General features: G+C 38.9%; 1 protein-coding gene across 6 annotated transcripts in view; it reads right to left on the minus strand.

Moving 5' to 3' along the window:
- The window catches only part of ARHGAP20 (Rho GTPase activating protein 20), a 216,325-nt gene that overhangs the window by 24,722 nt on the left and 164,036 nt on the right, over positions 1-27,567 (minus strand). For all 6 annotated transcript variants that reach the window (XM_061440245.1, XM_061440241.1, XM_061440244.1 and 3 more), the window contains 2 exons: positions 26,119-26,185; positions 23,574-23,762 (listed from right to left, as the gene is read on the minus strand). In XM_061440245.1, the coding sequence (XP_061296229.1) occupies positions 23,574-23,762; positions 26,119-26,185 (256 nt within the window). The remainder of the gene's footprint in view (positions 1-23,573; positions 23,763-26,118; positions 26,186-27,567) is intronic.

Here is a 27,567-nt window from a genome sequence, read left to right on the forward strand (position 1 = left end):
CATGCTGCAACTGAAGCTCCAATACTTTGGCTACCTGATGCAAAGAGCCAACTCACTGGAAAAGACCCTGATGCTGGGGAAGACTGAAGGCAGGAGGAGAAGGATGACAGAGAATGAGATGGTTGGAGGCATCACCGACTCGATGGACATGAGTTTGAGCAAACTCTGGGAATTGGTGATGGATAGGGAAGCCTGGTGTGCTGCAGTCCAGGGGGTTGCAAAGAGTCGGACATGACTGAGTGACTGAACTGACTGATCAGTAGTTTAGGAAACTGAACCCGTTCTTAAATTCAGAAAGGGGTTCCTTTGTGGCAGCAATGTCAATCTGTGCAAATGTTTGTTTAATATGTATGTTTATATATGTTGAGTGGAGAAGGCAATGGCACCCCACTCCAGTACTCTTGCCTGGAAAATTCCATGGACGGAGGAGCTTGGTAGGCTTCAGTCCATGGGGTGCTAAGAGTTGGACACAACTAAGCGACTTAACTTTCACTTTTCACTTTCATGCATTGGAGGAGGAAATGGCAACCCCCTCCAGTGTTCTTGCCTGGAGAATCCCAGGGACAGAGGAGCCTGGTGGGCTGCCGTCTATGGGGTCGCACAAAGTCGGACACGACTGAAGTGACTTAGCAGTAGCAGCAGTTATACTCAGTCTAGTTTCCTCACATTTAATATGGTTTCACTATTTTGAAAACTATTAGATTTATTTTATCTTTTCGGTTTCACACACTTCTTAGGAAGAATGTTCTATCATAAAGTTATAAACTCAGCTATCCAATGAGTATAGACAGAGGACAAAGTAGAAATTGAGTCTTGTACTTTATTATAAATGCTTTCAGCTGCACTCTTGCCTTTTATTATATACCACAGTCAATTTTAGAGTTCATGTTCCCTTTGGGACTGAGCGGAAAAAAATTTCATTAAAGTTTACTTTCTTGCAGAGGTTTTAATGCATAGCTCTTACTTTCTAAATGTCAAAGGCTGATGGAAAAACATGCAATTGTTATAAAAAATATTACGATGATGTAAATATAGAGCAAATAAAATTCATGAACATACAACTTTCCTCAACAATCCCAGCAAGAGTCAAGTTAAGAGTCTTTTCATGCTTAAATGAACAAACTGAATATTAAAAATTGTAATTCTTAAAAGTTTGTGCTTATTGATTATTAAATAATGACCACAACAAAAAACTTTTAATAAGAAATTTTAGCAAGATGGATATGTAGGAAGCTCTTGCACTCACCCTCTCCCATGGATACAGTTTATCTAAAACTATACATGGAACAACTTCTTCTGAAAATAATCTGCATATTGGTAAAGAGACCCTGTTACATTGGGCAAATGAGAGGGAAACCACATCCTAGTGGGTCGAAAAGGCTGAAACACAATCTCATTACAAACTCCACCCCCAATACAACAACCTCCAGTCTGGAGGGAACTCAAAACCCAGAGCTTCTCCAGAAGGAGTGAAGGGTTCATACCTCACCCTAACTTTTAAGATCCAGTGTCTGAGAAATAAACCCCCAAAGCATCTCACTTTGAAGACCAACAAGGCTCATGTCCATGAGACATACGGGGCTTTGTGGAACCAAGGAAGGGTTCTTAAAGGGTTTATGCCTAGGCTCACCAAACCCAGAGCTCAGTGCAGAAGCAGCCATTTGCAAAGCATCCAGATGTCATATGAAAGAGATTCATTTACTAATTAAAGCACTGGTACCTGCTTGGTTACTCCCTTGGACAGAGGCTGGTGGACAATATCTTCCTATTCTCTCTCTGTCTTGCTAAAGTCAGCAGCACCATCTTCCTTCCCCAACCCCCTGCACTTCTGTTGGGTATCATCTTTTTATTTTTCCTCTCCCCCTATTTTCTCTTTTTCTTTCCCTTCTTTTCCTTTTCTTTTTCAGTGAATGCCATCTTTTGTACTCCCCATCTGTCCCATGTCAGCCAGTAGCTACCATTTTTGAGCTCTGCTGTACTCCAGAGTGCTTTTATCTTCTGGAGAGGAGGTTCTACACACAACTCTGGTGCTCTGGTTTTTACATTTGGTGACATGGTTCTCACAGCTGCCACCTGGGAAAGACCTGGTCACGGGGGCTTGCATTCCTGGGTCCCACAGGACTGTAACAATTATAGAGACAGTTCTTGGAAGACTACCATTTCCAGGGCGTCACACAGTGTGTGAAACACACGCCCACTTTTTTTGTAAAAGAGGCTATCTGCTTGTCTAGGAACTTCAGCCCTGGGGATAAGCAACAGGTCTGGCACACACCTAGATGGTAAGCAGGTGCTCTCAAAGATGCAGCCAGGGGACACCATCTTTGCACTTCCTCCTGTGTGACTACAGTTCACTAGTGACTCCCAAGAAGGAGCTTATAAACCCACCTGGAGATGCAATTTCTGTGACTGCTGCCAGGGGCCACCTCCAGATAGCCTGGCTCTGGGGGCCAGCAGGGCTTATCCTTGCAGTCCTATAGAACTGCATAATTTGCATTCTTGAAAAGCTGCTGCCTGAGGACTTGGTTTCCAATCAGCCTGAATCAAGGTGCTGACTGAGCTCTCCCCTTTGGGACACTGACTGATCTTGGCACTTCCTTAAGTACCGAGAGCTATTAAATGTAAGATAGGCTTCTTGGATAATTACAAACAGTTGAGAGAAAACCAAGAGCCAGGACAGGGTTGAATGAAAAAGGTTCGTCTCTTACACAAAGCCAGCAGTTCAAGCGGAAGAGGTGGCTCTGTCACCCAGTGCATAGAAACCAGGACGGAATCAAGCAAAACAAAGAAACAGAAATATGTTCCAAAAGAAAGGACAAGATAAAACATCAGAAAAAAAGTTAATGAACTGGAGATAAATAATGTACCTGGTAAAAGGTTCAATAAATGATCATAAAGATGCTCACTAAACTTCGGAGAAGAATGGATAAACACAGTGAGAACTTAAAGATAGAAAATACAAGAAAGTTCCAAACAGAAGTCACAGAGCTGAAGAATACAATAACTGAACTGAAAAATAACCAGTGGGTGTCAAAAGCAGATTTGATGAAGTAGAAGAAAGGATCAGAGAACTTGAGACATGGCAGAGAAACTCACCCAATCAGAACAGCAAAAAGAAAAAAAGAATGCAAAATGGTGAAGACAGATTAAAGGACTTATGGGACAACATCAAGTGCATTAACCATCACATTATAGAGGTCTCAGAAAAAAATAAAAAGGGAAAGAAAACTTATTTGAAAAAATAATGGCTGAAAACTGTCCTAAGCTGGGGAAAGAAACAGACATTCAAATCTAGGAAGCCCAGACAGTTCCAAATAAGATGAACCCAGAGATCTATACCAAGACACATTATATTAAAATGTCAAAAGGTAAAGACAAGGAGAGATCTTAAAACTGCAAGAGAAAAACAACTTTTTATGTACAAAGAAATCCTGTAAGACTATCAGTAGATTTTTTAGCAGAAATTTTAAAGATCAGAAGGAAATAGCACAATATATTCCAAGTGCTAAAAGATAAAAATTTCCAACCAAGAATACTTCACCTACCAAAGTTATCATTCAGAATTGAAGGAGATAGAGGTTTCTAGCAAGCAAAAGATAAAAGAGTTCCTCACCACTAAACCTAAACCATTCTCAGAAGAGATGTCGAAGGTATCTTTTTAAGCTGAACAGAAAGGGTGCTACTGCTGCTGCTGCTAAGTCGCTTCAGTCGTGTCCGACTTTGTGCGACCCCAAAGATGGCAGCCCACCAGGCTCCGCCATCCCTGGGATTCTCCAGGCAAGAACACTGGAGTGGGTTGCCATTTCTTTCTCCAATGCATGAAAATGAAAGGTGAAAGTGAAGTCGCTCAGTCGTGTCCGACTCTTAGCGACCCCATGGACTGCAGCCTATCAGGCTCCAGTAACAAAATATATAAAAGCATAAATCTCACTGGTAAAGGCAAATATATGGTAATGGTGAAAGTGAAAGTGAAGTTGCTCAGTCGTGTCCGACTCTTTGTGACCCCATGGACTGCAGCCTACCAGGCTCCTCCCTCCATGGGATTCTCCAGGCAAGAATACTGGAGTGGGTTGCCATTTCCTTCTCCAGGGGATCTTCCCGACTCAGGGATTGAACCCTGATCTCCTGCATTCCAGGCAGATGCTTTAACCTCTGAGCCACCAGGGAAGCCTGATGGTAATGGTAGTGAATGAATTATTAATGAAAAGGTCAAAAGACAAAAATAGTAAAAATAACTTTAACTACAATATTTAAGCAAGGGATTCACAAGATAAAAAAAGACACAAAATATGATATCAAAAAACAAAATGTTGGGTGAGTAGAGAATAAATAAGTAGAGCTTTCCTAAGTGTTCAAACACTGGTATCAACATAAACACTGTTATAAATACAAGTTGTTATGTGTAAGCCTTGTGGTAACCAACAAGCAAAAACCTAAAGTAGATACACAAAAGATAATGACAGAGAAAGGAACCTGAAAGTCATCAAACCACAAAGGAAGACAGCAGGAGAAGAAATGAACAGAGGAACCACAAAGCAGCCAGAAACAATAGAAATGGCAATAACATACCTATTAACAATTACTTTAAAGACAAGTGGACTAAATTCTTCCATCAAAAGACAGAGAGGGATTGATGGAATAAAAAACAAGACCCACCTACATGCCGCCTACAAGAGACTCACTTCAGGGCTAAGAGGAGCAGTAAATGAAATGGAGACTAAAAGACACTAGAAGAGATCAAGGAAAATAAGAGCTGGTTCTTTGAAAAAATAAACAAAGTTGATAAACCTTTAGCCAGACTCAACAAGAGAGAGAGAACTAAAGTAAAAAAAAAAAAAAATCAGAAATGAAAGAGATGCAACTGACATCACAGAAATATACAGGATCATTAAGAGACTATTATGAACAATTACATGCCAACAAATTGGAAAACCTAGGACAAATGGATAAATTCTTAGAAACATGCAAACTTCCAAGGCTGAATATGAACAGAAAATCTGAATACGCTGATTATTGGTAGGGATACTGAATAAGTAATTTAATAACTCCCTATAAATAAAAGTCCAGGACCTGACAGCTTCATTGGTGAATTCTATCAAAACTTTAAATAAGAATTAATACCAATACTCTCAAACTCTTCCAAAAGGTAGGAAATAAGGGAACACTTCTAAACTCATTTGCCAAAGCCATAATTACTCTGATACCGAAACCAGTCAAGGAAACCACAAGCAAAGAAAATTACAGGCCAACATCTCTGATGAACATATAGGTAAAAATTCTCAAAGAAATCATCAAATTCAATTCAACAATATATTAAAAAAATCAATGCCATAATCAAGTTGGACTTATTAAAGGTATACAAGGATGATTCATATTCCACTAATCAATCAATGTGATACACCGTATTAACAAAACAGAAGAAAAAATTATATGATTTTTCTTTGATCATATCAATAGATTAAAAAAAGCACTTGAAAAAATCCATCCATTTATTAATATGATTAAAATCCTCAACAGAGTGGGAATAGAGGAAATGTACCCCAACATAACAAAGGTCATTTATTAATATGACAGATATCATACTCAATGGTCAAAAGCCAAAAAGATTTTCCTCTAAGATTAGAAACAAGACAAGGATGCCCACTCTCATCATTATTCTTCAACATGATATTGGAAGGCCTAGCCAAACCAAGTAGGCAGGAAAAAAATGAAAGATGTCCAAACTGGAAAAGAAAAAGTAAAAATGCCACTATTTGTAGATTACATAATAATAATATATACAGAAAACTTTAAAGACTCCATCAAAAAACCTTTAGAAATAACAAATGAATTCAGTCAATTTGCAGGATATAAAACCAATATACATCTGCTGTGTTTCTATACACTAATAACAAGCTATCAGAAAGTTAAATTAAGAAAATAATCCCATTTATAACTGCACCAAGAAGAATAAAATACCTAAAAACAAATTTCATCAAGAAAGTGAAAGACCAGTACACTGAAAACTAAGAAAGCACTGATGAAAAAAAAATTGAAGACACAAATAAATGGAAAGATAGCCCATGCTCATGGATTGGCAGAGTTACTATTGCTAAAATCTCCATACTATTCAAAACAGTCTATAGACTCAATGCAGTCCCTATCAAAATTCCAATTGTGGTTTTCACAGTAATAGATCAATTCTAAAATTTATATAGAATGACAAAAGACCCTAAAATAGACAAATCAATCTTGAGAAGGAACAACAAAGCAGGAGGCTTCATGCTTCCTAATTTCAAACTACATTATCAGTTCAGTTCAGTTCATTCGCTCAGTCATGTCCGACTCTTTGCGACGCCATCAACTGCCACACTCCAGGCCTCCCTGTCTATCACCAACTCCCAGAGTCCACCCAAACCCATGTCCATTGAGTCGGTGATGCCATCCAGCCATCTCATTCTCTGTCGTCCCCTTCTCCTCCTGCCCTCAATCTTTCCCAGCATTAGGGGCTTTTCAAATGAGTCAGCTCTTTGCATCAGGTGGCCTAAGTACTGGAGTTTCAGCTTCAACATCAGCCCTTCCAATGAACACCCAGGACTGATTTCCTTTAGGATGGACTGGTTGGATCTCCTTGCAGTCCAAGGGACTCTCAAGAGTCTTCTCCAACACCACAGTTCAAAAGCATCAATTATTCGGTGCTCAGCTTTCTTCACAGTCCAACTCTCACATCCATACATGACCACTGGAAAAATCATAGTCTTGACTAGATGGACCTTTGCTGACAAAGTAATGTCTGTGCTTTTTAATATGCTGTCTAGGTTGGTCATAACTTTCCTTCCAAGGAGTAAGTGTCTTTTAATTCCATGGCTGCAATCACCATCTGCAGTGATTTTGGAGCCCCCAAAATAAAGTCAGCCACTGTTTCCACTGTTTCTCCATCTATTTGCCATGAAGTGATGGGACCGAATGCCATGATCTTAGTTTTCTGAATGTTGAGCTTTAAGTAAACTTTTTCACTCTCCTCTTTCACTTTTATCAAGAGACTCTTTCGTTCTTCTTCACTTTCTGCCATAAGGGTGGTGTCATCTGTGTATCTGAGGTTATTGATATTTCTCCCAGAAATCTTGATTCCAGCTTGTGCTTCCTCCAGCCCAGCGTTTCTCATGATGTACTCTGCATATAAGTTAAATAAGCAGGGTGACAATATATAGCCTCGACGTACTCCTTTTCCTATTTGGAACTGGTCTGTTGTTCCATGTCCAGTTCTAACTGTTGCTTCCTGACCTGCATGTAGGTTTCTCAAGAGGCAGGTCAGGTTGTCTGGTATTCCCTTCTCTTTCAGAATTTTCCACAGTTTATTGTGATCCACACTACATTTTAGAGCTATAGTAATCAAAATAAAATGATACTGGCATAAAAACAGATATACAGATCAATGGAACAGAATAGACAGTCCAGAAATAGACGTGTATACTTATGCTCAATTAATTTAGGACAAAGGAGCCAAGAACATACAATGAGGAAAGGACAGTTTCTTTAGTAAGTCATGTTGGGAAAACTGGACAGCAACATGCAAAAATGTAACTGGACCATACCATATACAGAAATTAACTCAAAATAGATTAAGACAGCATTTGCTCCAGGAGCTGGCAACTGGCTGGGTCAGTGTTGCATCCTGGGAATGTAGCTTACCTGATACCATCCATCAGCAACGTGGTGTCTTGGAAAGAATATGGTTTCTATAGTCAGAGCTGATTTCAGATTCTGGCGCTGCTACTTAGCTGAATAACCTTGGATAAACTATCTTTCTTGATACCATGACCTAGCTCCACCCAACTGCATACATGCTCCAGTGCTGGACACTTAGTACCAAACAAGCAGCAAGAAAGGAACACAGCCCCACCCATCAGCAGACAGGCTGCCTAAAGTTGTACTAAGCTCACAGAAATCCCCAAACACACCACCTGATGTGACTCTGCCCATCAGAGGGAAAAGACTCAGCACTACCCACCAGAGCACAGGCACCAGTCCCTCCCAGCAGGAAGCCTACACAAACCCTTGGAACAACCAACCTCTCCCACTAGGGAAGACATCAGAAGCAAGAGGAACTATGACCCTGTAGCCTGTAAAAAGGAAATCTCAAACACTGTAAGTTAAACAACGAGAAGACAGAGAAATATGTTACAGAGGAAGGAGCACGGTAAAAACCCACAAGTGAAAAGGAAATAGGCAATCTACCTGAAAAATAATTCAGAGTAATGATAGTAAAGATGATTCAAAATCTGGGAAATAGAATGGAGAAAATACAAGAAATGGACCTAGAAACACTAAAGAACAAACAAGCAATGATGAACATCACAATAACTGAAATTAAAAATACACTAGGGGGAATCAATAGCAGAATAACTGAGAGAAGAATGGATAAGTGAGCTAGAAATAAAATGGTGGAAATAACTGCTGTGAAGTAGAATAAAGAAAAAAGAATGAAAAGAATTGAGCACAATCTCAGAGACCTCTGGGACAACATTAAACACACCAACATTTGAATTATATGGGTCCCAGAAGAAGAGAAAGAGAAAGGGTCTGAGAAAATATTTGAAGAGATTATAGTAAAAAACTTCCCTAACATGAGAAAGGAAATAGTCAAGTCCAAGAAGCAGAGAGTTCCATATAAGATAAACACAGGGAGAAATAAGCTGAAACACATATTAATCAAACTGAAAAATTTAAATACAAAAAATTATTAAAAGCAGCAAGGCGAGGGTGGAATAATTTGAGAGAATAGCATTGAAACATGTATATGATCACATGTGAAACAGATCGCCAGTCCAGATTCAATGTATGAGACAGGGTGCTCAGGGCCAGTGCACTTGGATGACCCTGAGAGATGAGATGGGAGGGAGGTGGGAGGGGGGTTCAGGATGGGGGACACATGTACACCCACGGCTGATTCATGTCAATGTATGGCAAAAACCACTATAATATTGTAAAGTAATTAGCTTCCAATTAAAATAAATTAATTAAAAAAGCATATAGGGGAATGTCCATAAGATTATCAGCTGATTTTCTAACAGGAACTCTGCCGGCCAGATAGGATATATTTAAAGTGATAGAAGGGAAAACCTATAAGATTACTCTACCCAGGAAGGCTCAGATTTGATGGAGAAATCAAAAGATTTACAGACAAGTAAAAGCTAAGAGAATTCATTGTCACCAGACCAGCTTTGTTATAAATGTTAAAAGAACTTCTCTAGGCAGGAAGCACAGAGAAGGAAAAAACCTACAAAAACAAATTCAAAACAACTAAGAAAGTGGTAATAGGAATATACATATAAATACTTTAAATGTAAATGGATTAAATGCTCTGATGAAAAGATAAAGACAGGCTGAATGGATACAAAACAAGATCCATATATATGCTGCCCACAAGAGACACACTTCAGATATAGGGAGAAATACAGCCTGAAAAGTTAGGGGATGGAAAAAGATATTCCGTGCAAATGGAAATCAAAACAAAGGTGAAGTAGCAATACTCATGTCACATAAAATAGACTAAAATAAAGACTGTCACAAGAGACAAGGAAGGGACACTACATAATGATAGGGATTAATCCAAGAAGAAAATATAATAATTATAAATATTTAATGCACCTACCATAGGAGCCCTTCAATACATAAGGCAAATGCTAACATCCATAAAAGAGGGAAATCAACAGTAACACACTAATAGTGGGGGACTTAACACTCCCCAGACACCAATGGATAGATCATTCAGACAGGAAATTATTAAGGAAACACAAGCCTTAAAGTACACATTAGACTAGATAGACTTAAATGATGGTTACAGGACATTCTGGCTAAAAGCAGCAGAATATATTTTGTTCTCAAGTGAACATGAAATATTCTCCAGGACAGATCAATCTTGGGTCACAAATCAAGCCTCAATAAATTAAAAAAAACCAAAGCATATCTGAAATTGTAATTGAAACTTCATAGCATATCCAAGCATGATGCTATAACATTAGAAATCATACACACACAAAAAAACTTCAAAAAACACAAACATGTGGAGGCTAGACAATATGCAACTGAAGAGATCACTGAAGAAATCAAAGAGGAAGTTAAAAAATCAGTTCAGTTCAGTCACTCAGTCGTGTCCAACTCTTTGCGACTCCATGGACTGCATGCAGCATGCCAGGTTTCCCTCTCCTTCTCCATTTCCCAGAGCTTGCTCAAACTCATGTCCATTGAGTTGGTGATACCATCCAACCATCTCGTCTTCTGTCGTCCCCTACTTCTCCTGCCTTCAGTTTTGCCCAAGATCAGGGTCTTTTCCAATGAGTCAGTTCTTCACATCAGGCAGCCAAATACTGGAGTTTCAGCTTCAGCAACAGTCCTTCCAATGAATACTCAGGGTTGATTTCCTTTAGGATTGACTGGCTTGATCTCCTTGCTATCCAAGGGACTCTCAAAGTCTTCTCCAGCACCACAGTTCAGAAGCATCAGTTCTTTGGTGCTCAGCTTTCTTTATAGTCCATCTCTCATATCCATACACGACTACTGGAAAAACCATAGCTTTGACTAGACAGACCTTTATTGGCAAAGTAATGTCTTTGCTTTTTAATATGCTGTCTAGGTCTGTCATAGCTTTTCATCCAAGGAGCAAGCATCTTTTAATTTCATGGCTGCAGTCACCATCTGCAGTGATTTTGGAGCCCCCCAAAATAAAGTCTGACACTGTTTCCATTATTTCCCCATCTATTTGCCATGAAATGATGGATGCCACAAACTGGAGAACATTTATACCAAAAAAGTTCTTGTACTATTGCATAAGTTCTAGGGCCCACAACAGACTTCCAAACCTGGGGATCTGGTAAAGGGACTGAGAACCCCAGGGAATTTGACTTTGAAGGCCAGTGGGATTTGATTACAGAACTTCCACAGGACTGGGGAAATAGACCCTTGGAGGGCACAAACAAAACCTTGTACACACCAGGATCCAAGTTGAAAGGAGGAGTGACCCCACAAGAGACTGAGCCAGACATGCTTGTGAGTGTCCAGGAGTCTCTGGCAGAGGTGTGGTTTGACAATGGCCTGCCATGGGTCAGCGGCACTGAATACAACAGTTATGGGAGCGGTGTGCTGGCATAAGCCCTTTTGAAGGAGGTTACCATTACCAACATTACCCCTACCAAACACAGGCCAACAGGGAGGGAACACAGCTCCACCCATCAGCAGGAAATTGGATTAAAGATTTACTGAGCATGGCCTTGCCCATCCAAGTCAGACCCAGATTCCCCCACAGCCAGTCCCTCCCATCAGGAAGCTTCCACAAGTCTCTTATTCTTACCCTTCAGAGGGAAGACAGAATGAAAACCACAATCACAGAAAACTAACCAAACTGACCACATGGATCACAGCCTTGTCTAACCCAATGAAACTATAGCCATGCCATTTAGGGCCACACAAGATGGACGGGTCATGGTGGAGAGTTCTGACAAAACGTGGTCCATTAGAGAAGGGAATGGTAAACCACTCCAGTATTCTTGCCTTGAGAACCTCATGAACAGTATGAAAAGGCAAAAAGATATGACACTGAAAGATGAACTCCTCAGGTGAGTAAGTGCCGAATATGCTACTAGAGAAGAGTGGAGAAATAGTTCAGGAAAGAATAAAGAGGCTGAGCCAAAGCGAAAACAACGCCCAGTTGTGGATGTGACTGGTGACGGAAGTGAAGTCCAATGATGAAAGAACAATATTGCATAGGAACCTGGAATGTTAGGTCCACGAATCAAGGTAAATTGGGAATGGTCAAACAGGAGATGGGGAGAGTGAACTTCGGCATTTTTGGAATCAATGAACTAGACTGGACCGGAATAGGCAAATTTAATTCAGATGTCCATTATATCTACTACTGTTGGCAAGAATCCCTTAGCAGAAATACAGCAGCCCTCATAGTCACAAAAGAGTCTGAAATGCAGTGAAAGTGAAACTTGCTCAGTCGTGTCTGACTCTTTGTGATCCTATGGACTATACTGTCGATGGAATTCTCCACCAAAATACAGGAGTGGGTAGCCATTCCATTCTCCAGGGGATCTCCCAACTCAGGGATTGAACCCAGGTTTTCCTCATTGCAGGCAGATTCTTTACCAGCTGAGCCACAAGGGAAACCCAAAAATACTGAAGTGGGTAGCCCATCCCTTCTCCAGGGAATCTTCCCAACCTAGGAATTGAACCAGGGTCTCCTGCATTGTAGTGAATTCTTTACCACCTGAGCTATCAGGGAAGCCCTAGGAAATGCAGTACTTGGGTGCAGTCTCAATAACAACAGAATGATCTTTGTTCATTTCCAAGGCAAACAATTCAGTATCACAGTAATCCAAGTCTATGCTCCAACCACTAACACTGAAGAAGCTGAAGCATTTGAATGGTTCTATGATGACCTACAAGACCTTCTAGAATGAACACCAAAAAATGATGTACTTTTCATCATAGGTGACTGGAATGCAAAAGTAGGAAGTCAAGAGAGACTTATATACTAACAGGCAGGTTTGGCCTTGGAGTACAAAATGAAGCAGGGCAAACGCTAACAGAGTTTTGCCAAGAGAATGAACAGGTCATAGCTAACACTCTCTTCCACCAACACAAGAGACAACTCTACACATGGACATCAATGTCAAATGACATTGATGGTCAATGTTAAAATCAGACTTATATTCTTTGCAGTTGAAGACAGAGAAGCTCTATACAGTCAGCAAAAATGAGACCAGGAGCTGACTATGCTTCAAATCATGAACTTATTGCCAAATTCTGATTTAAGTTGAAGAAAGTAGGGAAAACCACTAACCATTCAGGTATGCCCTAAATCAAATACTTTACAATTATACAGTGGAAGTGACAAATAGATTTAAAGGATTAGATCTGATAGACAGAGTGCCTGAAGAATTATGGACAGAGGTTCATAACATTGTACAGGAGGTGGTGTGATCAATACCATCCCCAAGAATAAAAAATTACCTAGTAACAAATGACAACAAAAACATGATGACCCAACACCTATGGGATTCAGCAAAAGCAGTTCTAAGAGGGAACTTATATATATATATATATATATATATATATTTAAATTGGAGGGAAATTGCTTTCAAAGTTGTGTTGGTTTCTACTGTACAACAACAGAATTAGCTATAATTATACATTTTCCCCCCTCCCTGTTGAGCCTTCCTCTTCTCCCCCCATCCCACCCCTTTGGCTCATCACAGAGTGCCAGGCTGGGTTCCCTGTTCTATATAGTAACTTACTTTCTAAGAAGGAATTTTATAGCAATACAATCCTACTGCAAGAAACTAGAAAAATCTCAAATAAACAACCTAACCTTACACCTAAAGCAACTAGAAAAAGAACAAACAAAACCCAAAGTTAGTAGAAGGAAAGAAATCATAAAGATCAGAGTAGAAATAAATGACATAAAGAAAACAATAGCACAGATCAATGAAACTAAAAGTTGTTTATTTGAGAAGATACAATACAAAAACCTTTAACCAGACTCATCAAGGAAAAAAGGAAGAGTTCTCAAAAGGCTAATAGAGTTTTGCCAAGAGAATGCACTGGTCATAGCAAACACGCTCTTCCAACAACACAAGAGAAGACTCTACACATGGACAACACCAGATGGTCAACACCAAAATCAGATTGATTATATCCTTTGCAGTCAAAGATGGAGAAGCTCTATACAGTCAGCAAAAACAACACCGGGAGCTGACTGTGGCTCAGATCATGAACTCCTTATTGCCAAATTCAGACTTAAATTGAAGAAAGTAGGGAAAACCACTAGACCATTCAGGTACGACCTAAATCAAACCCCTTATGATTATACAGTGGAAGTGAGAAATAGATTTAAGGGCCTAGATCTGATAGAGTGCCTGATGAACTATGGACGGAGGTTCGTAACACTGTACAGGAGACAGGGATTAAGACCACCCCCATGGAAAAGAAATGAGAAAAAACAAAACAGCTGTCTGGGGAGGCCTTACAAATAGCTGTGAAAAGAAGAGAAGCGAAAAGCAAAAGAGAAAAGGAAAGATATAAGCATCTGAATGCAGAGTTACAAAGAATAGCAAGAAGAGATAAGAAAGCCTACCTCATTGATCAATGCAAAGAAATAGAGGAAAACAACAGAATGGGAAAGACTAGAGATCTCTTCAAGGAAATCAGAGATACCAAAGGAACATTTCATGCAAAGATGGGCTCGATAAAGGACAGAAATGGTATGGACCTAACAGAAGCAGAAGATATTAAGAAGAGGTGGCAAGAATACACAGAAGAACTGTATAAAAAAGATCTTCAAGACCAAGATAATCACAATGGTGTGATCACTCACCTAGAGCCAGACATCCTGGAATGTGAAGTCAAGTGGGCCTTAGAAAGCATCCTATGAACAAAGCTAGTGGAGGTGATGGAATTCCAGTTGAGCTATTCCAAATCCTGAAAGATGATGCTGTGAAAGTGCTACACTCAATATGCCAGCAAATTTGGAAAACTCAGCAGTGGCCACAGGACTGGAAAAGATCAGTTTTCATTCCAATCCCAAAGAAAGGCAATGCCAAAGAATGCTCAAACTACCGCACAATTGCACTCATCTCACACGCTGGTAAAGTAATGCTCAAAATTCTCCAAGCCAGGCTTCAACAATACGTGAACCGTGAACTTCCAGATGTTCAAGCTGGTTTTAGAAAAAGCAGAGGAACCAGAGATCAAATTGCCAACATCCACTGGATCATGGAAAAAGCAAGAGAGTTCCAGAAAAACATCTATTTCTGCTTTATTGACTCTGCCAAAGCCTTTGACTGTGTGGATCACAAGAAACTGTGGAAAATTCTGAAAGAGAAGGGAATACCAGACCACCTGACCTGCCTCTTGAGAAACCTGTATGCAGGTCAGGAAGCAACAGTTAGAACTGGACATGGAACAACAGACTGGTTCCAAATAGGAAATTCATGGGGCCACAAAGAGTCAGACACGACTGAGCAACTGAACTGAACTGAGACATGAATAAGGAGATGGTACAACTGACAATGCAAAAATGCAAAGGATCCTGAGGCTTCTTCAAGCAACTATATGTCAATGAAAAGCACGAACTGGAAGAAATGGACAAATTCTTAGAAAGGTACAGTCTCCGAAGACTGAACCAGGAAGAAACAGAATATATGAACAGACAAGTCCAAGTAAAGAAATTGAATCTGTGATTAAAAATCTTCAAACAAATGAAAGTTTAGGATGAGATAGCTTCATAGGCGAATATTCTACCATTTAGAGAAGAGCTGACACCTATTTTTCTCAAATTCTTCTAAAACATTGCAGAGGGTGGATTATTCCCAAACTCATTGGACAAGGCCACCATTACCATAATACTAAAATCATACAAAGCTATCACAGAAAAAGGAAATTATAGCACAGTATTACTGATGAACACAGATGTAAAATCTTCAACAAAATACTAGTAAATCGTATCCAACAACACATTAAGAGGATCATCAATCATGATCAAGGGTATGATTTATTCCAGGGATATAAGGATTCTTCAATGTATACAAATCAATGTGATACATCACCATCAACAAATTGAAGAATAAAAACCATATGATCATCTCAACAGATGCAAAAAAAGCTTTTGAGAAAATTCAACACCCATTTATGATAAAAACTCTCCAGAAAGTGAAAAGGAACCTATCTCAACATAATAAAGGCCATATATGACAAACCTACAGCAAACATTATTCTCAATGGTGAAAAATTGAAAGCATTTTCTCTAAGATTTGGAACAAGACAAGGATCTCCACTCACCACTATAATTCAACACATTCTTGGAAGACATAGCCATGGCAATCACAGAAGAAAAAGAAAGAGAAGGAATCAAAATTGGAAAAGAAGTAAAACTACCACTGTTTGTAGATGACATGATACTATAAATAGAAAATCCTAAAGATAACACCAGAGAACTACGAGAGTGATTAAAGTTACAGGATACAAAACTAATACACAGAAATCTCTTGCATTTCTATACACTAAAAGATCAGAAAGACAAATTAAGGAACAATCCCACTTATCACTGCAACCAATGAATTAAATACCTAGGAATAAACCTACCTAAGGAAGCAAAACACCTGTATGCATAAAACTATAAGATACTGATGAAAGACATCAAAGATGACACTAACAGATGTAGAGATATACCATGCTCTTGGTTTTGAAGAATCAGTGTTGTGAAAATGACTATATTATCCAAAGGAATATACAAATTCAATGCAATCCCTATCAAATTACCAATGGCATCTTCCACAGAACTAGAACAGAACATTTTACAGTTTGTATGAAAATGTGACCCTCAAAAGCCAAAGCATTCTTGAGAAAGAAAAATGGAGCTGGAGAAATCAGGCGTGCTGACTACAGACTATACTACATGGCTGCAGTCATCAAGACAGTACAGTACTGGCAGAAAACAGAAATATAGACCAGCGGAACAAGACAGAAAGCCCAGAGATAAACCCACACAGCTACGGTCCCCTAATCTATGACAAAGGAGGACAGAACATACAAGGGATAAAAGACAGCTTCTTCGATAAGTGGTGCTGGGGAAACGGGAGAGTTACATGTACAAGAATGAAATTAGAACACTCCTTAAAACCATACACAAAAATAAAATGGATTAAAGACCTGATGTAAGGCCAGACACTATAAAACTCTTAGAGGAAAACAGGCAGAACACCCTTTGACATAAATTACAGCAAAACCTTTTTTGACCCACCTCCTACAGTAATGAAAATAAAAGCAAAAATAAACAAATGTGACCTAGGTATACTGAAAAGAGTTTGCACAGCAAAAGGAACCATAAACAAGACAAAAAGACAACCCTTAGAATGGGAGAAAACATTTGCAAATGGAGAAACTGACAAGGGACTAATCTCCAAAATATACAAGCAGCTCATTCAGCTCAATATAAAAAAACAAACAACCTAGTCAAAACATGGGTACAAGGTCTAAATAGACATTTCTCCAAAGAAGACATACAGATAGCTAACAAACACATGAAAAGATGCTCAACATCACTAATTATTAGAGAAATGCAAATCAAAACTACAAAGAGTCGTCACCTCACACTGGTTAGAATGGCTATCATCACAAAATCTATAAACAATACATGCTGGAGAGGGTATGGAGAAAAGGGAAGCCTCCTGCAATGTTGGTGGAAATGTAAATTGACACAGCCACTATGGAGACTAGTATGGAAGTTCCATAAAACACCAAAAACAGAACTACCATGTGACCTAGCAATTCCACTACTGTGCATATATTTGGAGAAAACCGTAATTCAAAAAGACACATGCACCCCAATGTTCACTGCAGCACTATTTACAATAGCCAGGACATGGAAGAAACCTAAATGTCCACCAAGAGAGGAATGGATAAAGAAGATATGGCACATATGTACACAGGGATATTGCTTAGTGCTTAGTCACTCGGTGTCCGACTCTTTGTGACCCCCAAGACTGCAGCCCACCAGGCTCTTCGGTCCATGGAGATTCTCCAGGCAAGAATATTGGAGTGGGTTGCCATGCCCTTCTCCAGGGGACCTTCCCAACCCAGGGATCAAGCCCAGGTCTCCCACAGTACAGCCGGATTCTTTACTGTCTTGAGTCACCAGGGAAGCCCATGAATACTGGAATGGGTAGCCTATTCCTTTTCCAGGGGATCTTTCCAATCCAGAGATCGAACGGAGGGTCTCCTGCACTGCAGGTGGATTCTTTACCAGCTGAGGTACCAGGGAATGTACTAGCTGAGCTACCAATGGACTCTTTCCAGCTGAGCTACCATTGGAATATTCAGTTCAGTTCAGTTCAGTTCTCAGTCGTGTCTGACTCTTTGTGATCCTATGAATTGCAGCATGCCAGGCCTCCCTGTCCATCACCAACTCCCGGAGTCCACCCAAACCCATGTCCATTGAGTCAGTGATGCCATCCAACCATCTCATCCTCTGTTGTCCCCTTTTCCTCCTGCCCTCAATCCTTCCCAGCATCACGGTCTTTTCAAATGAGTCAGCTCTTTGCATCATGTGGCCAAAGTATTGGAGTTTCAGCTTTAACATCAGTCCTTTCAATGAACACCCAGGACTGATTTCCTTTAGGATGGACTGGTTGGATCTCCTTGCAGTCCAAGGGACTCTCAAGAGTCTTCCTCAACACCACAGTTCAAAAGCATCAATTCTCTGGCACTCAGCTTTCTTTATAGTCCAACTATCACATCCATACATTAATACTGGAAAAACCATAGCCTTGATTAGATGGACCTTTGTTGACAAAGTAATGTCTCTGCTTTTTAATATGCTGTCTAGGTTGGTCATAACTTTCCTTCCAAGGAGTAAGCATCTTTTAATTTCATGGCTGCAATTACCATCTGCAGTGATTTTGGAGCCCAGAAAACTGTTACTCAGGCATAAAATAGGAACACAACTGGGTCATTTGTAGAGATGTGGATAAATCAGAGACTGTCATACAAGATGAGGTATGTCAGAAAGTGTAAAACAAATATTGTATATTAATACATGTAAGTGAGATCTGAAGAAATTGGTATAGATGATCTTATTTAAGCAGAAATAAAAACATAGATGTAGGGCATAAACATATGGATATCAAAGGGGAAGGTTGGTGTGATGAACTGGGAGATTGAGATTGACATATATAAACTATTGATACTGTGTGTAATATAGGTAACTAATGAGAATCTATAACTCTACTCAATGCTCTGTGGTGATGTAAATGGGAAAGAAAAAAGAGAGGGGATATATGTATATGTATATTCATATATATACTTTGTTGTACAGTAATATACAATGGATTAAAGACAATCTCTTTAACAAGTGGTGCTGGGAAAACTGGTCAACCACTTGTAAAAGAATGAAACTAGAACACTTCCTAACACCATACACAAAAATAAACTCAAAATGGATTAAGGATCTCAACGTAAGACCAGAAACTATAAAACTCCTAGAGGAGAACATAGGCAAAACACTCTCTGACATACATCACAGCAGGATCCTCTATGACCCACCTCCCAGAATATTGGAAATAAAAGCAAAAATAAACAAATGGGACCTAATTAAACTTAAAAGCTTCTGCACAACAAAGGAAACTATTATCAAGGTGAAAAGACAGCCTTCAGAATGGGAGAAAATAATAGCAAATGAAGCAACTGACAAAAAACTAATCTCAAAAATATACAAGCAACTCCTACAGTTCAACTCCAGAAAAATAAATGATGCAATCAAAAAATGGGCCAAAGAACTAAATAGACATTTCTCCAAAGAAGACATACAGATGGCTAACAAACACATGAAAAGATGCTCAACATCACTCATTATCAGAGAAATGCAAATCAAAACCACTGTGAGGTACCATTTCACACCAGTCAGAATGGCTGAAATCCAAAAGTCTACAAGCAATAAATGCTGGAGAGGGTGTGGAGAAAAGGGAACCCTCTTACACTGTTGGTGGGAATGCAAACTAGTACAGCCACTATGGAGAACAGTGTGGAGATTCCTTAAAAAACTGGAAATAGAACTGCCTTATGATCCAGCAATCCCACTGCTGGGCATACACACTGAGGAAACCAGAAGGGAAAGAGACACGTGTACCCCAATGTTCATCGCAGCACTGTTTATAATAGCCAGGACATGGAAGCAACCTAGATGTCCATCAGCAGATGAATGGATAAGCAAGCTGTGGTACATATACACAATGGAGTATTACTCAGCCATTAAAAAGAATACATTTGAATCAGTTCTAATGAGGTGGATGAAACTGGAGCCTATTATACAGAGTGAAGTAAGCCAGAAGGAAAAACACCAATACAGTATACTAATGCATATATATGGAATTCAGAAAGATGGTAACAATAACCCTGTGTACGAGACAGCAAAAGAGACACTGATGTATAGATCAGTCTTATGGACTCTGTGGGAGAGGGAAGGGTGGGGAGATTTGGGAGAATGGCATTGAAACATGTATAATATCATGTATGAAACGAGTCGCCAGTCCAGGTTCGATGCACGATACTGGATGCTTGGGGCTAGTGCACTGGGACGACCCAGAGGGAGGGTATGGGGAGGGAGGAGGGTTCAGGATGGGGAGCATGGGTATACCTGTGGCGGATTCATTTCGATGTTTGGCAAAACTAATACAATATTGTAAAGTTTAAAAATAAAATAAAATTAAAAAAAAACAATGCAAAGCAACTATCCTCCAATAAAAATTTAAAAAATTATATATGAAATGAGTTGCCAGTCCAGGTTCGATGCACGATACTGGATGCTTGGGGCTGGTGCACTGGGATGACCCAGAGGGATGGTACAGGGAGGGAAGAGGGAGGAGGGTTCAGGATGGGGAACACATGTATACCTGTGGCGGATTCATGTTGATATGTGGCAAAACCAATACAATATTGTACAGTTAAAATATAAAATAAAAAATAAAAAAATTAAAAAAAATTAAAAAAATAAATTAACAGTGTAATTAAAAAAAAAAATTATATGCTTGTAGAATGATACGTTAGTATTTGGCAATGCAAAGAGCTGACTCATTGGAAAAGACCCTGATGCTGGGAGGGATTGGGGGCAGGAGGAGAAGGGGACGACAGAGGATGAGATGGCTGGATGGCATCACTGACTCGATGGACGTGAGTCTCAGTGAACTCTAGGAGTTGGTGATGGACAGGGAGGCCTGGCGTGCTGCAATTCATGGGGTCGCAAAGAGTCGGACACGACTGAGCAACTGATCTGATCTGATGTGTGTGAAAAGCTATTTTCAAAGATCATTAAATGTATAAAATATCATTACAGATCAGAATATTTTACATTTAATTATGATGTGTGCTGTGCTGTGCTTAGTCACTCAGTCTTGTCTGACTCTTTGTGACCACATGGACTGTAGCCTGCCATGTAAGAATACTGTTTAGACAAGAATACTGGAGTGGGTTGCCATGCCCTTCTCCAGGGGATCTTCCCAACCTGGAATACTAATTTTGAACCCCAATTAAGTGAAATGTTATTTACCCAAAAGAATTATTTTCATTAGTATATCTGTATATTATAAAATTGTACTCAATTATGGGCTTCCTAGGTGGGACAGTGGTAAAGAATGCAGAAAACATGGGTTCAGTTCCTGGGTCAGGAAGATTCCCCTGGAGAAGGAAAATGGCAACCTGCTCCAGTATTCTTGCCTGGAAAATCTCTGGACAGAGGAGAATGGCAGGCTATAGTACATGGGGTTGCAAAGATTGGATATAACTGAGGGAGTGAGCATGCACGTACTCAATTATTACTACATATTGAATATCATCCATAACAATTTTGTGGAAATTTGTTTTCTCTCTTGTTATGTAAGTATCTACATGATATTCTCAGTTTTGTCTGCTGACTTGCAAATCTTAATACCTGGTCCTTTACAGAGAAAGTCTGTTGATCCCTGATCTAAGTTAGTGGTTTCCAAAGTAGTTGTTCTCAAAATCCTCTGTATTAAGAAAACATACAAACTGTTTCACATATTAATTGTTTAACTACACAGGTAGTTGCCACCATTGGTCTACAGTTACTCCATTTATTATGAATCATTTTATAGCTGCAACCATTATTATCTTAACCTTTAACAGGGAGAAACAGAGGATTAATAAGTAAAGGCTGCTTACAATTAATTAATCAAATAGTTGGCAAAAATGAGTAAAACCTTGAGGGTTCTTGACTCCTGATTATTTTGGTCCAATTAGTTAAAATACACTTACTTTATTTTATTAACAAGGTACCCACAGAAACAGTTTTGAAAAACATGGGTAGATAGAAGAGTAAAATAATATTCTCATCTTCGATATAAAGGCAACATTCCTTTTGTAACTTTAATAAGCACTGTTGAAGCTGAAACTACAGTACTTTGGCCACCTCATGCAAAGAGTTGACTCATTGGAAAAGACTCTGATGCTGGGAGAGATTGGGGGCAGGAGGAAAAGGGGATGACAGAGGATGAGATGGCTGGATGGCATCACTGACTCGATGGACGTGAGTCTCAGTGAACTCCGGGAGTTGGTGATGGACAGGGAGTCCTGGCGTGCTGTGATTCATGGGGTCGCGAAGAGTCGGACACGACTGAGAGACTGAACTGAACAACAGACTTATTAATAAATTCATTCAACAAATATTTATTGGACATTTTTTTATGTATGTAGAAACTGTTCCAGGTGCTGGGAATATAGCAATAAACAAAACAGACCAAACTCTCCACCTTCAAGGAGCTCATATTTTAGAGGTTAGGAAACTGTAATATGTCTATAATACCCCTTCAAAATGGCCCAAAGATGTGAGTAAATAGCCTTAGAGTTCAAAACCTCAATTTACCACTGCTGGAGGGAGGAGGACTGGGGCAAATGCAAGATCAGTTTTTATAGCTGCTATCAGCAAGATCAGGGCTTCCCAGGTGGCGCGGTGGTAAACAATCTGCTGCCAGTGCAGGAGACACAAGAGACGCAGGCTGGATCGTTGGGTTGGGAAGATCCCCTGGAGTAGGAAATGGCAACCCACCTCCAATATTCTTACCTAGAAAATTCTATGGACAAAGTAGCCTGGTGGGCTACAGTCCATGGGGTCACAAACCGATGGACACGACTGAGCCTGCCTGCATGCAATGTCAGCAATATTAAGGAGTTCTGGACCAATGACTTCAATGAAGTATAAAATCTAAGGCTAGGTCATCAACTGAAAGGGACAGGGTTGGACATGCATGTGTTGGGGGATGAGTATAAAACAATGGCCACTGTTCACTGGTTTCTCCAGTTTTTTCAAACTGACAAAAGCAGGTACAAAAGTCAGCACCAATTTTCCACTACCCCACTCAACACTTTTTGGCATGATATGTTTTCTTCTTTTTTTTTCCACAATCTTACTTTCAGATTGAGGTGGAAAGCTCAAACTTGAGTTAGAGTAAACTAATGATGGTCCTCCTATGTGGAATATCATTTTTACCATTCTGGAGTCTTTATTATGGGGTGGATAAGGGATGGCTATGTTCAGAGGGATTAGAAGAATACCAAGAGATTTCTGTGGAAATCATTGTAATCTTTACATACCTATCAGTAGCAGGATCCAGGTCCAGCATTAGAGTCTCCTGACACGCATCACTGACAGCCTCCTTTTTACAATGTGACCATTTGGGGAACACACTGTGCAATGTATTACAGTACAAAGAAAGCATTGAAGCACCTGCAGCATTGCCCGGTGCCTTTTGCCTTTGACTCTGCAGTGGACATAAGGTTAAAGGAGAAAGAATAGCGAAGAAAGAAGGAACAGCCTCTACTGCAGTTATTAGCTGCTGATTACAAGTCAGTCAGTCCTACCTCTAATTTCTAAAACTATCTTCTAAAACTCCATCTTTCCTTCAAAACACTTTGCAAATTTAAAAGAAAAAAATATTTCATCTGGCTGAAAGGCAAAGAACTTTTTTTTGCTTTCAGGAATGAAACGTTTTGCTAAAAAAGGCTCTATGAGGGAGGAGAAAACTCACCACTCAGCTGCTGGGTCACAGCCAGGCGGCTGGGCTTCAGGATGAACTGACACTGCATCTCTCGGGGCAGCTGCTCCATGAGGAAGGGCTCTTGGAAGTTGGAAGGTGTGGGGGAGTCCTTTGATCCCTGTGTCAGGAGTGCAGTGTCTCGAAGATGGCTCATTTTAATTCCATAGGGATATTCATGCCCTACACAGAGAAAAAAAAATCTAAATGTAGACTTTAGGCAGACTAACACTGTGACTGTGTGTGCTACATACTGGAATGTACTGCAATTTGCTCCTGGGACTTTTGGTATAAAGAATCCTTTTGTTGACTTAATGATCACCATGCACACTCTTACAGCTGGAGACCAGCGCATAATGCAGGTGGCCCAACCAGAGTAGTTTATTTTTGGAGTGCAGAGGGAAAAAAGCAAAGAGAAAAAAATGTCTTTAAAGAGTATCTTGTTTGGGAATGCACAGATTAGTCTGTGAGTTGCATAATGTTGACTTCTCCTATGCTCACATCTGTGTACATATTTAAAGGCACTCTAGTTTCTCCTTTGACATTAAGTATATTCTGTAAATCTTCAGTCAGTCCTTGACCTCTCTCAGCCTTAAATCCATGACTTAAAATATTTACCCTATCTATCACATAGCATTATAAGGATCAAATAAGTAAACCTTAGAATTAATATTTTTTAAAATAATAAGGGCAAAAACTACATATTTCAGGCATCACTATTATTACTATTATTCAACACAAGACATCTTTCTGAAAAAGACATTTTATACTTTTTATTAGTTATATAATTAGTCACCCAGTAGCGAAAGGACTGGTTTGTTTGATTTATGTTTCCCTCCCCCTACTGCGCTCTGAGGTTGTTATTCAAAGGCAAGAATTTGAAGAAGACTGCAGGGTATTAGAAACACAGAGACAAGATTCAAAAAGTAATTTTCAAACTAGAAAAACTAAACTCCACATCGACTCTGCATCTGACTGCAACATGATTTTTTTGTTCTTTAGTACTTTTAAGCAGCTGCATTTTCTTAATTATTCCTCAAGTACCATTGTGCTGTAGATCTTGTTTACTTTTTAAAAAGAGTAAATTCTCTTGCATCCCTTATTTTTCACTGAATGTAATTCAGTGAACTCCTTCTTTTCCATCTGGCATAGGCAATGTCAGTGCTCCATTAACATCAAGTACCACAGCAACTTTCAGGGATTAAGGCAAAAAAAAAAAGGACTTCTATGATAGCAATAAAGCCAAGTCAATTTATCAAAATAGCCAATGGCTAATATACAATTGAAGTTTGCAAGGCATGTTAAAATATGAAGTGGAGAACTGTTGCTAAGTAACAATCATGTTTCATGTCCCATGGATTTTTTAGTGAGAGTTAGAAATGAAGCTTAAAGCTGTTTTAAGCCTGAGAGTTAGCATCTATACAGTCTTAATTAAATTAATATATTTTATTAAAACAATTATTTAAAGTACTCATTTGGTTTTTAATCCCAGCTTTAATTGTCGCTTACTGACTTTTATAAAAGGTCAACATTAAGAAACTGGAAATGCAAAGAATGTTTTGTCCCCAGCTATGTGCATAACAACTTGTTTTAAGTCTGAGAACATACATTTCATAGAAAAGTTTGATTTTAGATTACTCAGATTGTTTGAAACCTGAATTACACAGTAGTGATCTCCACAGGTAAATGAAAGGAAAACATGAGATAACTCATATGACATGCTTTGCACAATGTCTGGTAGATAGTAAGCATTTAAAAATGATTAACAGAACTCTCATCAACAATGGTTATCATCTCAAGATCTGCTACAGATGCTGTCCCTTAATGTAATTGGTCTTTTTCTGTTAACCACACTGAATGGACTCACTTATCCAGAATATTTTTTTAGTGAAATCAATTTAAATAAGGTGAGGTGATAAATCATTTATCAATGACTCTTCAAAACAAATGCTGGAAAATTTGACTACAGAAACAGCAAAGTAGTTAGTAAACTAGACTGCTAAGTTAGTCAATGAGGATATTTAGGAATCAAAATGGTTTAATTTCATTGTCTTTATGATGCCTAGGAAAATTCCTGGTGCAGGGCAGATGTTAAATACTCACTGACAGATTGAGGCATGATTGGATCATAGATAGTCTTCCACAGAGGCAAGTAGTAGGTAGGAAAGGGAACAGGAAATTAAAAATCTAATCATGAAAAATAAATATATAGGGAAAAGGAGTAACAACAAAAACATGCTTTTTTTCAGAAAAAAGTTTTAAAAAGTTGACAAGATAGTTCTGTTTGTAAAGAAAAAAAAAAAGGAAAATTCACATTTCTCTTTCCAACTATATCATTAGCTGCTCGAATAAGGAGATATCATTTGTCTGGCACATAGGAAATACTTGATAGGCATCTATTAAATTAACACATGAATATTATAGAAGATTTAATATTTAATAGTATTTAATTTTAGGACTATATAGTCAATTTGCTGAGACATTTAGAATTATAATTAATTCATAATCAATTCTATCTTAGATCTTCATAGAAACTTACCAATAAGTGGGTATGGTGCCTCTTCTTTGCCAGAATTGACCCATAACTGGTACTCTTTCTCAGAGCCCTTGGAGATAAAAGAATTAACAATAATTCTTCACATTTGGTAAATGAATGAGAATACATTTTCTGGGCATTTTTATGTTTTGCAAAAAAAAAGGGGGGGCAATATAAATGCTTTTAAGCTTCATAGCGGGTGGATATGGCTTTTGAAGATGGTAGTTCTGATTCTATAACCTCTCTAAACCCTAATAGAGGACTCATTTTTACCTAGGGATGACTAGATCCACCAACTGTAACAGAATCAGGCCCTCACTATTATGGATAGCCCACAGAATATGAAATTATATATATGCTCTTTCACAAAGTAAGAAGAAACTTCTTGTTTTTCTGAAAGGTTAATCGATCTTTTTCAGGGTTCTAACTTCTGCTTCTCTGAACTTCTCAAAGAATATTGGATTTAATCTACAACATGCCCCTGCAAAGACAACTTTGTTATCCAGAAAGCTACAACCCTGCTATGTCTGTGATGAAAAAGTAAAATCTCAAAGGCTGACTTCTGAGTGGAAGTCAGTTTAGCTGCTTCTGAGTAGAAGGAGAAGAATGACCACGGGGCTTTGAGGAGAGAGACAGGTAGCTGGCACGGTCTACACTGGCTTTACTTTGAGCAAGTCCAGGCCTGGGGACAGAAAGGACAAGAATTCTGTCTAGAGAATAGGCCCAGTTATAGGGAACAATGAAACTGTTCACTAGCAGAATCACAACCCAGCAATATTTAAAATCCCACTTGAAAGAAACAATATTAAATTATACAGACTTTGCTGTATCCTTTAAAAGAGGATAAAGCAAAAATGTTTTAAATGAAACTGCAACAGATGGGCAATATTTAATATTCTTACCTTTATCTTCTAATTAAAAATTATGATTCTGACCTTATAATGGAGGGTCCTGGCTAAGAGATTACATCTCCCACTGCCCTCCCCTACTCCATCATGTCCTTCATTGTTTCCTAGTCAAAAAACTTTATTGCAAACAGGAAGAGCAATTTAGTAAAAATCCTATCTTTTTTTATAGTGTTTGAAAACACTTTAATAATCCCTTACAACCTAAAAACCAAACTGCCTCAATTCCTAATTATACTGAACAGAAATATTTTTGGTATGATGAGACTGATCACTTTATCCAGAAGAACACAAATGTCATTAATTAATTAATCTCTCTCCTTCCCCTTTAAACTGTTCATTCTCTTCTAATGTATAAGCTTATATAAGAAATCAATGCAGAGGTGTCTGCTTTATCCAGTGCATATATATTTCATTATATCTTAAATATATTATTAAATTTAACTAAAATAAATCTGATTTATTATCCTCAATTTTGGTTGCCCTGAGTTTTTAAGGACTTACAATTGGAATGTGTAAAAGCAAATTGAAACAGTTAAGACTATGG

Source organism: Bos javanicus, chromosome 15 (assembly GCF_032452875.1).
Source record: "Bos javanicus breed banteng chromosome 15, ARS-OSU_banteng_1.0, whole genome shotgun sequence".
Taxonomy (NCBI): Eukaryota; Metazoa; Chordata; class Mammalia; order Artiodactyla; family Bovidae; genus Bos; species Bos javanicus.